Source organism: Schistocerca gregaria, chromosome 1 (assembly GCF_023897955.1).
Source record: "Schistocerca gregaria isolate iqSchGreg1 chromosome 1, iqSchGreg1.2, whole genome shotgun sequence".
In the NCBI taxonomy this organism is placed as follows: domain Eukaryota; kingdom Metazoa; phylum Arthropoda; class Insecta; order Orthoptera; family Acrididae; genus Schistocerca; species Schistocerca gregaria.
The window spans coordinates 143,205,057-143,220,152 of NC_064920.1; the positions used below are offsets into that span (position 1 = coordinate 143,205,057).

Here is a 15,096-nt window from a genome sequence, read left to right on the forward strand (position 1 = left end):
AAAATATCTTGAAGCCTTACAGCATTGATCTTTATTAATTGACATTTAATGATAAGTGTGATGTATTTGTGATATACTTTCAATGCACCATTGCTTTGAAGTGGCATACAGAGCACATATGCTTCACACTGTGAAGGAAATGAATATGCACACAGTTTACACAGGGGTCATTCAGAAGTGTTCCCAAAAGTTGATAGTCAAAAACCCACCAGTGACAGCACAAATGCAAAAAGTAGCGTGAAGCTGCGCCCACAATGCCACTAGAAACATGTTTCTGCTGGAAATATTTTTTTCCTACAGTATTTTGAATCTGTTTCCAACTTCGTTTCTTGTCTCTGTCCAAACTGGCGGTGAACATTTTTCAGTGTATTCACATCATCTGCAATGCTGTTTGTTGCTTTGTTCTCGTATTGTCTAGAGATGAGGAAACTGTAATACATGAGCTGCATTATTAATACTCAAAGATTCACGCAAACACAATGACAGATGTCATCACCATTCATTATTTCTATTTATTTATCATAATTTGTGGCCTGAAGGCCAAAAGCATCTCACAGTGTTGCATAATTTTGCAGAATAAGGTTGCTTTTATTAAAGTATTTTGTAATTGGTTTGAAAACTATGATATTATTTTGATGGAAAGTTTGTGTAGTAGTTGGTAATAGTTGATGAAAACAGATTAGTTGTTGTAAGGAAACGATTTATTGGTTTGCATACAGTCGTCATCTTTGATGAGCAAAAACATACCATAGAATAACTGTTGGGAAAACTTGCTAAGTATGGGATCTGAGTATGGAAGACAGCTCTAGTTTCCATAATTTCACATATATCATCTAACAATTTTGAATTTCTGGCAAAAATGGTATCACCATTTCTTTAAAAAGATAGAAATTTCAAGAAAGCAATTACACCCAGACATGTATTTTTGTCAACAGGAGATTCATTCCAGAGCCTTAGTATTTATTTCACATTTCGAACCAAGCTATGATAGACAACATTATTTTGTTTTCTATGCAGTATTTCTCAATATTCTACCAGATGTAGCAGCAGTTTTCTGCAGAGCATGTTGTTTTATTGCTATTCTTGTACTGCTTGTTTCATATATTCCACAAGCATCTGTCAACCTGATACAATGATATCAACTCAACAGTCTGCTGCCTTGTCCACTGCATTTTCCCCTTGGAAAAACTTAATAGAGCAAGAGAAAACAAGCACCTACACCTAACACCACTATACAACAGACAGCACAATGTGACATATAAAATGTACTTGTGCTGTGCAGCGGTGACATGCGGTAGCTGGCTTGAAACATTGTTTCCTTTGATCTTTACTGACACTGCTAAGGATAGTTGCTTCCATGTTTTGAAAGATGTTTCCAAACAATGTCCACACCAAGTAGCCAGAAAATGTTTAAAAAACATGTTTCAGTCTTAGTGTGTATGCGGCTTGAAGTTTACTTGACCCAATTAAATTGCTGTTGGCTGCAGAAGCAGAACACACACACCAACACATTACATTTTGTTGCCTTTCACCATACTTCACAGTTTTTGTGTTAATTCACCATGATGTCTTAAAAATTTGTATTTTGACGTATAATTTGTGGTCATAGCATGTTGGAAAATAGTTCAGTTACCTTGTACCCAGATACCAATTTCAATTATTTTTTTATGAGTTTTTACTTGCTGTTACACATCTGTGAATTTTTAAGAACTGATTAAATTCATTACCACAGATTATTGAATTTTGTACTATACATTAAATTTACTTCACTTACACAGATTCTATACTATTGGTGAGGATTATTGTTTTTAATTATATATGTCAATTAAATTTGTCCTTGCTGGTATTTTGGGGGTTTTATCATTTTCATCACTTCTGCATTTTTCTCAATTTTATGGTTTTTAATTGTGGACCCCACAAAAATGTAAAATATGTGTTTCGCTGTATCTACACTATGTGATCAAAAGTATCTGGACACTGCAAAAAATATTCGTTTTTCATATTAGGTGCATTGTGCTGCATAATGTAACATATTATTATTATTTTCTTTTCTTTTATAACATTGACATAAAATAAAAGAGGTAAAGAGGTGCTCTTCAGTTTTTTTAAATTACTTGAGATTCGTCTGTCTGTGTCTGCGTGATAGTGGGGGAACATATTGTTAGCTCCACAGAGTTAATATTGTTAAAAAGTCTGTTTGTCTCTATATGTGATAGCGGGTGGACATATTGCAAGTTCCATCAAGTCAATATTGTTAAAAAAATGTGTATTGCAATTGTACATTAAAAGTTGTTGTCAAGATAGCAAAGTTTATTCGCACAGTTATTTCCTGTTCATTATTCCGCACCGCACTGAGAATCCTGCATCAAGAAGATTGAAGCTAAGAAGCAGAGCAGAGGAGAGGCAATCCGGAACCAGTATTGTCATACCAATATCTATGCAAATTAACGGTAACAAAAAAAGGATGTACATAAATTTACGAATGTTAAATGCTGAATATTGAAGGTCTGTTTATATTAGTGCCAGTTAAAGTTAACTCAGAATACGAGTATTTCCAAATATTTTTGCAGTATTCTTTCAAAATTTTCATTTTAATTATTTAAGCACCAAATATATGTATATCACATTCTTATTTTCCTCCTGCCACTATTCAGCTGCCACCTACTGCCAGGCACTCCATATCAATGACCTCAGTAGTTATTAGACATCATGAGAGAACAGAATGGGGCACTCCGCAGAACTCATGCACTTTGAACGTGGTCATGTGATTGGGTGCCATTTGTGTCATACATCTGTATGCGAGATTTCCACACCAGTAAACATCCCTAGGTCCACTGTTTAAAGATATAGTAAAGTGGAAACGTGAAGTGATGCGTACAGCACAGACGGGTACAGGCCGACCTCATCTGTTGACTGACAGAGACTGCCAACAGTTGAAGAGGTCGTGATGAGTAACAGACAGACATCTATCCAGACCATCACACAGGAATTCCAGACTGCATCAGGATCCACTGTAAGTACTCTGACAGGGGAGGTGAGAAAACATGGATTTCATGGTCGAGCCGCTGCTCATAAGCCACATATCACACCGGTAAATGCCAAACAGCACCTCGCTTAGTGTAAGAAGCGTAAACAGTCGACAATTGAACAGTGGAAAAATGTTGTGTGGAGTGAGGAATCACGGTACACAATGTGGCAATCCGATAGCAAGGTGTGGGTATGGCAAATGCCCGATAAACATCATCTGCCAGCGTGTGTAGTGCCAACAGGAAAATTCAGAGGCTGTGGTGTTATAGTGTGATTGTGTTGTTTTTCATGGAGGAGGCTTGCACCCCTTGTTATTTTGTGTGGCACTATCACAGCATAGACCTACATTGATGTTTTAAGGACCTCCTTGCTTCTCACTGTTGAAGAGCAGTACAGGGATAGTGATTGAATCTTTCAACATGATCGAGCACCTGTTCATAATGCACAGCCTGTGGCAGAGTGGTTACACGACAATAACACCCCTGTAATGCGCTGACCTGCACAGAGTCCTAACCCGAATCCTATAGAACACCTTTGGGATGTTTTGGAACGCTGACTTCATTCCAGGCCTCACCAACCAGCATCAATACCTCTCCTCAGTGCAGCACTCCATGAAGAATGGGCTGCCATTCCCCACAAAACCTTCCTGCACCTGATTGAAGTATGCCTGTGAGAGTGGAATTTGTCATCAAGGAGAAGGGTGGGCCAACACCATATTGAATTGTAGCATTACCGATGGAGGGCGCCACGAACTTGTAAGTCATTTTTAGCCAGGTGTCCAGATAGTTTTGATCACATAGTGTATCTTTAGCGTGTTATAAGTGCTTCTATAGGCTTGTCATCTAGTCTGCTTAGTAATTTTAAACTTTCTGCCTGTCTCATTATTTAAGCTTTTGTATTTCCTTTCATCTGCTTCATTAGTTGCATTTTTACATTTTTTCCTTCCCTCGGTAAATTCAATATCTCCTTTGATATCCAAGGATTTCTACAAGGCCATGTCTTTTTACTTATTTTGTTTCTCAGCTTCGTTCACAATTTCAACTCCCAGAGCTACCCATTCATCTTCTGCTGTATTCCGTTCCCCCATTGTAGTCAGTCACTCGCTAATACTCCCTCTGAAACTCTCAGTAACCTCTGGTTCTTTCAACTTGTCCAGGTGCCATATCCTTAATTTTCTTTTTGCAATTGTGTCAGTTTTAATCTACAGTTCATTGTGAACAGAGTACACATCTTCCCATGGAAATGTCTTACAGTTCAAAATGTAGTTCCAAAATTTGTCTTACCTTTATACAATCAATCTGAAACCTTCTGGTGCCCCCAGGTCTCTTCCATGTATAGAATATTTGTTCATAATTCTTAAACCAAGTGGCGGTGATGATTAAATTATGCTTTGTACAGAAATCTACCACGCAGCTTCCTGTTTACTCTCTCCCAGTCCATTTTCACCAACTTTTTTTCCATCTCTTCCTTTTCTTACTTTCTAATTCCAGCCTCCACCACAGTTAAATTCATTATTAGATGTACTTCTTCATTATCCCTATTTGATTTTGTATTTATAAGCCCGTACTCACCTGACTAGAAGTCCCTTTCCTCCTGCCATCAAACTTCACTAATTCCCACTATAGTGAACCTATCTATTTCCCTTTCTACATTTTCTAACCTACTTGCCTGATTAAGGGATCTAATATTCCATGCTTCGACCTGTAGAAAGCCATTTTTGTCTCTCATGATGAGATGTCTTCTTGAGTAGTCCTCACTGGATATCCAAATGAGGGACTATTTTACTGTCAGAATACTAAATCCAAGAGGATGCCAACGTCATTTAACCATAAAGTAGAGCTCCATGCCCTTATGAAAAATTACAGCTGTAGTTTTTCCTTACTTTCAGATGTTCGCAGTACCAGCACAGCAATGCCATGTGAGCTGATGTTACAAGGCCAGACAAGTCAATCATCCAGACTGTTGCCCCTGCAGCCAGTGAAAAGGCTGCTGTGGCACTCTTCAGCAATCACTCATTAGTCTGCCACCCCCTCCCAACAGATAACTCTCTGTTGTGGTTGCACCTACAATACAGCTATCTGTATCGTTGAGGCACACAAGCTATTCCATAGTTCATTGGGAGGATACGTTACATATAAAGAGGAAAATATAAAATATGTACATTTTGGTGTGTACATTCAGAAACATATTCTTTGGTAACTTTCCCATCTCCCCTCAACCATTAACTTTGCCAGAGTGGAGTGGCTTGATTGCCTTAACAATATGGATAGACATACTGTAGGTGCAATGGTAATGGAGGGGCATATGTGAAGAAGCCATGCAAACCTTTACCTCCTAGAGATGGGCAGCAGCATTTTCAGTAGTTGCAGGAGCAGCAGTCTGGATGATTGACTGATCCATCCTTGTGATATTTAGGCAGCATGGCTTTGCTGTGTTGGTACTGCAAAAGACTGAAAGCAAGGGCAAGCTACAGTCATTATTTTGTGTGAGGACATGCAGCTCAACTGTGTGACTTAAACTGGCTGTGGCACTGGTTAGTGCCTTTAATCCCAAAACTTTTTTCCATCAGGTCAATGATTATCTGATGAGTGAAACTGATTATAGTAAATCAGACTGTGTGAAGCCTGATGCCATTTTATCTGAATATGAATTATAACGCTCACTGTGCCCCAGCAGGCTATATCTGCATGTGTAAAATGTGGGAGGCCTTCTTATCTTATTTTGATAATGAAATTCAATCAGTAACGATGAAATTCAGTCAGTCTGAAAGAGATAAAAAAAAATGTGCATGTAGTAATTAGTAATTGTAATTGTATGCACATTCATTTTGCATATTTCAGACTGGTCTGCAGATGATCATTACTCAATGAAACTGATCATTAAGTTAAATGAAACCTCTTAAGTAAAAGACTGGTTTAAATACTACATTTTAGAGGAAATCTTATTGGTCACTTTATGAGCAATGTAAATTTTATTAAGTGCAACATATATTTAGATTATACTTCATTTTTCTAATGAATAGCTTAAATTGTTTTACAAAACAAAAAAATTGCAATGTGTTCTATGTTTCAAATTCAAAGTTCATTAACTAGTACTTTCTTATGTTGTGTGTTTGTTATGTCTTGTCATTTTTTCAATTAATTGAGAACCAAATGGTGCATTATTAATGTTTCAGCATGAAACACTTGCCGGCTATCGGGCATACATCCATGGAATTGTGGGATTCTTCGTTGTAGAGGATCATGTTTTGAACACAGGGAATGGTCTTGTGAATCGAACGTATCTGGATGAGGTTTGGAATATGGCTCGATCAAAGATAATCAATACTCTGAAAACTCATTCAGTAAGTAAACTTTATCTATGATTAGTTGTTTCACCACCTGTTTCATCCCTTTTAGATTCTTGTACAGTTATTTATTCAAGTTTGGTATATGAAAGAAGTTTCTTCATTGAATTTGATTGGTTAAGGAATAGAAATTAATTTTTATATTGATCAAATTTTCAGAAACTTTATCATTAAAGAGGGCCTCTTTATTAGCAGCCCCATGAGCTCCAAGGCCAGCATCCTGTAAGTAGTTCAAACGGTATGCAAACATCCAGGGAAATTGGCCTCATTCTTGAGTTAGACTGCATTTAAAAATGGATGTTCTGTACAGGTGTCTTGCCGAGACATCAGCACCTTTCCTAAGCCCACCCCGTAAAGATGGCCAATTACGTGCCTTGTGCTACCATTTTATCCACTCCTGAGCACAGCAAGGTTAAAAGCTACACCTGTCTGGTGTTTCACATACATGGGAACCATCATACTAGAAGAGCCCAGGATGCCATCTCTCTTGGCCTGCATATGCTGAAACATCCTATCAGTAAATGTTTTTCATATACCCATCTGTGATACAATGTGTTACCCTGTTCAGTACACCTTGGCTACATTCACGTTACACTTGCAACACTTCATCAAAAATGTTACAATAACAAAAGTCCATATTGTATTGAGAGAATGTGAACAATAATTGTATCAGCAGAATTCCAGAGCCATAGACATTGTCATGCAGCTACCTTGTAGTTATACAGATTTGCTCAGAATTTGTTTATTCAAGGCTAAAGCATCTCATTGTTTCAAATGAGTAAAACTACCATATTTACCCAATTAGGTAAGACAAGGTTTTTCCAAAATTTGTCATTCAGAAAGTACAGGGTTGTTTTACATTCGCAGATTAAACTATTGATGCAAAGTTTAACATTTTTACCATGTTTAATAGAGTGTATAAGGATCGTCTTACACTTACAGTTGAAGCTTTGGCTGTTGAGGTCATATGTAGGTTTATTGTGAAGAATTTGGAATGACAGGGCTGGGCAAACAATACTCGCTTTCAACAGACTTAAGATTTCCCAATATTCTGAAGCACTCAATATGGTATCAACATTGTTGAAACAACCATATGACATTTGACTCATGCAGTGCTAGTGAAGGGATAGACGAGAAACTATGAACTAGCCTCTACAACAGTCTTTTGCTTTGCTTAAAACTTGACAATTTTGTGAAAGACATTGCTATACTCTATCATCTTCCAAACTCTTGTAGCATTTGAACAGGTATCCATAAAATTTATCATACGTGTGTTGATATTGTGTACAAATATTAATGCTGCATTTTAAGTGAAGGTAGCATTCAAAAGCAGAAATATTGACTTTCAAAAAACAGTACTAAATTGTGAACCCAGATCAATACATTATTTGATTAGGAGAGACTGTAATGATTTACTAAGTGGGTTGCAAATGATAAATTCAGTTGCTGTTCTCATATTAGAATACCGGATTAAAATTTTACCAGTTTTTAATCAGCTTTAGAACAAGATGGCATCACTAAGATGAAAGAAGAAGGAAAATTAATCCACATTTAAATCTCCAACACACAAAAGAATTTGTATTCAACTGATTGTCATAGTTGTTGTGAGAATAAATTACAGCGGCAAGGCCCATTGTGGAGATAGCACCAACGAATGTCATTATATCACGGGATGAGTGACATACTGAACTGTGACTGCAATCTTTTATTTATGTGTTAGTTGCTGTTGTTACATATGACTTGAACCCTGGAAGATATTGCAGTCTGTGTTTCACACCTGCTCAAGCATAGCACTAAGGAAAGGATGAAGAAGGAACAGTGACACCAGCTTGACCGACAATAAGATGAGTACGGGAAGGGGAGTAGTGAGCAGACAGCAAATTACATCATGTTGCCAACCATGGGAATCTATACCACACACTTAGGCTGTTATGCTGCAGTTTGCCTCAATCCATTTATGGGCAGAATTGAATTGATTTTAAAATTGGACAAACCCTTGACAGTAGTATTCATTTCTGCAGGAAGTGGTAAGAGTGTGGGTAGTTGCAAGTGGTTCACTTGTGTGTTTCATGCTGCGATGTTGTCAGTGCTTACTGTGATGTGAGGTGGGAATGAAATGTGGTGTGTCAGCTGCTGGTTCTATGCAGCCAATGAGAGAGCAGCGGGCAGATGATAAGTTTGGAATCAAGAGACATTGTAACATCCCCACGTCAGCACCAAATCGAAATCCAGTAAGTATTCAGATCGAAACAGCTGTGTTCTCAGGCCCCAACATAACAGCAACCTCAGAAATTGCAACATATTCAGATGAAGTAGCCAAATATCGTCAACAATGAAGATATAAATTTTATGTCCATCTATTAAGATGACGATGATTCAAAAATAGCGATACCAGACAACAGGTTTAGTAAATGAGAAATGTAGGAAAGAATGTGGACCACAAATTAATGTACACCATATCAACTCATTGCAATGCGTTACAGTGACTGACAAGGTCACTGTCTTCATCCTGATTTTCATATTCACTTTTTTTTTTCCTTGTGAAGAAGCAGTCACAATTTCAGCATCACTCATGTATTAGAAGCTGGGGTCATATGCATTGATCTTCTAAGGACCCTCCCTTGGCCACTAGAAAAATTAAGTGTTCCTCTTAAGAGCAAAAAGAACAAACAGACAGGCAGCCTTAAAACTTTCTGTTGCGAAATTGGTTGAAACTACTGTTCTCTACTCATACCAGGTCCTCTTTCCTTCCCAGTATTAAATTTTTTAAATAAATCTGTCCTTTGTTGTTACTTTTGAATATGAAAATTGAATTTGACTTTTTCATCAAAAATAAAGTATTTAGTGCTGTGGATCTTAATTACCGTCTTCTTGGCTGAAAAAGAGTAAATGATTAATTTTGCAGTAATGCGTGGCATCTCTGGAGTGCAGTCAAGCACACCCGAGGTTAAACATCTTCTTAGCAGCCAGTGCAAGAAACAGCTTTTCAAGATCTGCATTTTAATGTTGTTGTTGTCTTCGGCCCTGAGACTTGTTTGATGCAGCTCTCTATGCTACTATATCCTGTGCAAGATTCATCATCTCCCAGTACTTACTGCAACCTACATCCTCCTGAATCTGCTTAGTGTATTCATCTCTTGGTCTCCCTCTGTGATTTTTACCCTCCACACTGCCCTGCAATGCTAAATTTGTGATCCCTTGATGCCTCAGAACATGTCCTACCAACCGGTCCCTTCTTCTTGTCAAGTTGTGCCACAACCTCCTCTTCTCCCCAAATCTATTCAATACCTCCTCATTAGTTATGCGATCTACCCAGCTAATCTTCAGCATTCTTCTGTAGCACCATATTTCGAAAGCTTCTATTCTCCTCTTGTCCAAACTATTTATCGTCCATGTTTCACTTCCATACATGGCTACACTCCATACAAATACTTTCAGAAACGACTTCCTAACACTTAAATCAATACTCGATGTTAACAAATTTTTCTTCTTCAGTAATGCTTCCCTTGCCATCGCCAGTCTATATTTTATATTCCATCTGCTTTGACCATCCTGAGTTATTTTACTCTCCAAATAGGAAAACTCCTTTACTACTTTAAGTGTCTCATTTCCTAATCTAATTCCCTCTACATCACCCGACTTAATTTGACTACATTCCATTATCCTCATTTTGCTTTTGTTGATGTTCATCTTATACCCTCCTTTCAAGACACTGTCCATTCCGCTCAACTGCTCTTCCAAGTCCTTTGCTGTCTCTGACAGAATTACAATGTCATCGGCGAACCTCAAAGTTTTTATTTCTTCTCCATGGATTTTAATACCTACTTCGAATTTTTCTTTTGTTTCCTTTACTGCTTGCTCAATATACAGATTGAATAACATCGGGGAGAGGCTACAACCCTGTCTCACTCCCTTCCCAACCACTGCTTCCCTTTCATGCCCCTCAACTCTTATAACTGCCATCTGGTTTCTGTACAAATTGTAAATACCCATTCGCTCCCTGTATTTTACCCCTGCCTCCTTTAGAATTTGAAAGAGAGTATTCCAGTCAACATTGTCAAAAGCTTTCTCTAAGTCTACAAATGCTAGAAATGTAGGTTTGCCTTTCCTTAATCTATTTTCTAAGATAAGTCATAGGGTCAGTATTGCCTAAAGTGTTCCAACATTTCTGCAGATTCCAAACTGATCTTCGCCGAGGTCGGCTTCTACCAGTTTTTCCTTTCGTCTGTAAAGAATTCGTGTTAGTATTTTGCAGCTGTGACTTATTAAACTGATAGTTCGGTAATTTTCACATCTGTCAACACCTGCTTTCTTTGGTATTGGAATTATTATATTCTTCTTGAAGTCTGAGGGTATTTCACCTGTCTCATACATCTTGCTCACCAGATGGTAGAGTTTTGTCAGGACTGGCTCTCCCAAGGCCGTCAGTAGTTCCAATGGAATGTTGTCTACTCCAGGGGCCTTGTTTCAACTCAGATCTTTCAGTGCTCTGTCAAACTCTTCACGCAGTATCATATCTCCCATTTCATCGTCATCTCCATCCTCTTCCATTTCTATAATATTGTCCTCAAGTACATCGCCCTTGTATAGACCCTCTAAATACTCCTTCCACCTTTCTGCTTTCCCTGCTTTGCTTAGAACTGGGTTTCCATCTGAGCTCTTGATATTCATACAAGTGGCTCTCTTTTCTCCAAAGTAATGTAGCTCTGAAAAATTCTTGACGCTGCTATTGAAGAGCAAGTCAGATGGATACGATTCTGAACAACTATGATAGGCTGTGTCGGTACGGCAAGGTCCACAAATTTTCACTTTTCACAAATGAGAATCTGTTCATTCCAAAAGACTGTGTTATTAAACAGGGATCACACAGTACTACCTAGAATTCAAAATCCTAAGTCTTCTGCTTGCTTGCACTTTGTATCGTAATTACTAGGAGAGGAAAGAGGAGCATAATATTCACTGCAGAAATAAGAAAAACTTTACCTTTTAAGATAAAAATTATTATTTCATAAAAATGTTCTCCTCAGTGCTCAGCTATTAGAGTATATATTAAGCTTCTTACAAGAGCCTATATTGACAAAAAATAATATATTTTGATATCTCGCAGCAATGTCGGCTGTTGTTTCTTTTTTTAACAATAGAAGTACACCTCCTTTGAAAATACGTCTTTCCCAAGTCAAGTATATATTAAAAAGAAAAGAAACCGTTAGTAAAGTCACAGAATACACAAGTTTGTTAAAAATCACAGAACACTAACAAGCCAACAGTGTTGTTTACAGTGCTGGGCTCTCACAGGCAAAAGCGATAATTCGGATTATTTATTTTTCAGTGTTTTTTCCATTGCGTCTGTTTGATAATGTTCCACAAACAATTAAAATATAGTCTTGCTCTACCAAATATTTTACTGCTAAATAAATGGAATATTATTATTCGAAAATGTCTTTCAAGTTGGTGCAGTACTCAGTGTTTAGATTTATGTCACAATTTGCATTATACATTATGAAGTATCTTCAGCTGCTTATTAAAGTTTTCTTCTTAGACATATTCAAAACCGTTTAAACCCATTGCCAGATTCATTATTTGTGCAGTTGTTATTTCTTCATCACTGTTACCTTGAAGATCATTGTAAAAGTATATGATCCCACTTCTTGTCACCAATTGTAAATGTATACAGTATTAGGGAAAGGGGGGAGGTGGTTGTTGCATATGATTCATGACAACAGGGTGCAGGAGGTTGAGCGGTCAGGACTAGAGAGTGGGCATCCAGGGCTGCTGTTAAATGACAAAACAGGAAATCAGGTAGAATAAAGATGATGTATTTCAAATTACGGTGTACAAGGGGTGCGCCTAGGGTCAGATGTTACTAGGTTTAGGTCAGTCCAGGAGGTTGCACAATTAATGGGAATGGGGAATGGAAGGGGAAGCGGTTCATGTTAACTTACATTGGTGGCCAGTCGTGGAAAGCAGAGCCAGAGGCACTCTGCCTTCCAAAAAGACGTCTGTTATGCTCGAGGTCTGGATTACAAGAGAGAGGAGCAACTGTGTTCTGCACCGCAGAATACTCCAGCGTCCACGCATGTGATTGGTATCCTGCACATGCTATTGGCTAAACCAATGGCATGAATTTGCTAGCAGTTTCAGCAGAGGGGTGAAGGTGTCTCTTGTCAGCAGCTTTAACTGGACAGAACTGCCTCGGTTTTGAAAGACAAGCAACTTGTGTCACGTAGGCACGGCCTAAGTTACTCAGGGAGAACACTTGTAAAGATTTGACTGGGCCTTTTAAATAAATTTTTTAAACCAATTCCCTAAAATATTCCTTGGCTGGCTGCCACCATGTACATAATTTTCTTCTCTATCTGGAAGAATTTTCCTCCATGATTGAAATTGTGTATGTTGTTTGACTTCCTACTAGGTATCAGAAATTCCATCTATTGTGTCTGGGTCTGTCAACTTTACATCAATTAGCATTCTCAGTAGACCAGACTGGTACTATTGTTTTACCGATGCAATTGTGCCTTGATCAATTGACTGTATAATACCAGTCACATTCAGAAGTGAAAGTGTACGAGAATCCTCTCATTGGGATGTAAAACAGGTTACGAAGCAATAGAACAACCTTCTGCGACTTCTATAAATTGCTGAACTTTGGGTAAAAAATGTGTGTGGAACCAGTTCTTGAAAAATTCACTATCCACACATGCTCTGTTTAAGTTGTAATAATGCAGAGGAATCCTTAGCTGCGATGTCCTTGAAAAAGAGAACAATCTATTGATACAATCAACACGGATTAAGAAAACATCTTTCTTGTGAAACACAGCTATCTCTTTACTCACATGAAGTGTTGTGTGCTGTTGACATGGGCTTTCAGATTGATTCCTTTTTTCTGGATTTCCAGAAGGTGTTTAACAACATACCTCACAAGTGGCTTGTAATCAAATTGCGTGCTTATGGAATATAACCTCAGTTATGTGACAGGATTTGTGATTTCCTGGCTGACAGATCACAGTTTGTGGTAATTGACAGGAAGTCATCTATTAAAACGAAGTGATTTCTGACATTCCCTAATGTTTCTTCATTAACATTTGCACACCAATTAACATCAGATAACTAAGTTTGTTTTTATTTACATGGAACAGGCTCGCTGATAACATTGAAAACAGTACTCTGTTGTCATATAGCAGTCATTTAAACAATGTAAGTGGCACTCGTCGTCATGCAGTACATTGTTTATTTTCTGTTTGCTAAAGAAAAATATTGGATGTTTTTTCTCAATACATGAAAAATCCCCAAACCAGATAATTCACACATGAATAATAAGGAGTAGTGTAATTGGTCAGCCTCCATTGCCGAGACAGTGTCCATGTGTGCGTGAATTGTATTAGTGTGAATGCGTGTTTTGTATTTTGGAAGAAGGACTTTGCCCAAAAGCTTAAAAATTTTAGCTTTTTTTCCCGCTGTACTTGTCTGCAACTGAACATCATCTTTATGTTTGAGTAGCTGTCATTCCTTTCCATACTGTTGTTATTCAGTGGTGTGAATGTTTTTCACTCACTTTCCTTGTTTGGGCAATTTTACTTACTATGAGACAACCGACTGAGACAAGACTCTGATGGTTATTTTAGTTGTATGAAATTTTTCACTCGCTGTCTGCAATGAGTGTTTTCATTTACATACATGTTCAGCCTATTTGGTTCCACTTGAACCCTACCTAGGGTTGCCAGCTTTTTTAAACAAAAATGTCATATATAATATCAATGAAGGCTAAATAAAAATTATATTTAAAAACTAAAGTATTTTCAAGATGTATGTGTTTATTTACTAAAATACAAATGGTTTCATACTAGATCAGTTTTTGGTTGGTTTTAAAATGTTACTACCTGGTGCTACATCTTAAATTTGTATTTATATGTACAAGTACTTTTTTAATTTAAACTTCTTTACACTTGGTGGCTCTTTTCCCATCCATCACTAATAATTCTCTTATGGTAAATGCTGAGTTGATGTGAATAGAAACCATAAAGGATACATTTCTGTAATTGTGAGGTGCCTTAATCATGTACATATACTGAAAAGTGTCAGAAGTATTTTTCATGAAAATTATGTCACATTAATTAACTTTCTTTGAATTTCATTAAATAATATAATTCAGAATATGACACAGCATTGCAGATACTGTGTATCATCCTGAATTTATCTTGAGGATCACTTTTTATCCAGTCATGTGATTTCTGTCATTCTTATTTATATTTATGAAATAGTTAAGGCTCATTTGTTTTCATAGGACTTACTAGTATATCAGACTCACTTTGAGTATAATTTGTTGGCATTTTCATAGCACAAAGACACAAAATCCATTTACAAAATTCCAGGCTCTTCAACTTTTATGCAACAAGCAAACACAAACACAAAAATGGAATGCAAACAATGTTCCCTTTGAAACTTCCTGGCAGATTAAAACTGTGTGCCCGACGGAGACTCGAACTTGGGACCTTTGCCTTTCGCGGGCAAGTGCTCTACCAACTGAGCTACCGAAGCACGATTCACGTCCGGTACTCACAGCTTTACTTCTGCCAGTATCCGTCTCCTACCTTCCAAACTTTACAGAAGCTCTTCTGCGAACCTTGCAGAACTAGCACTCCTGAAAGAAAGGATATAGCGGAGACATGGCTTAGCCACAGCCTGGGGGATGTTTCCAGAATGAGATTTTCACTCTGCAGCGGAGT

General features: G+C 37.7%; 1 protein-coding gene across 3 annotated transcripts in view; it reads left to right on the plus strand.

Annotated features, from left to right (window-relative positions):
- The window catches only part of LOC126334924 (exocyst complex component 6B), a 151,055-nt gene that overhangs the window by 69,278 nt on the left and 66,681 nt on the right, over nt 1–15,096 (plus strand). For all 3 annotated transcript variants that reach the window (XM_049997660.1, XM_049997670.1, XM_049997650.1), the window contains exon 8: nt 6,203–6,370. In XM_049997660.1, the coding sequence (XP_049853617.1) occupies nt 6,203–6,370 (168 nt within the window). The remainder of the gene's footprint in view (nt 1–6,202; nt 6,371–15,096) is intronic.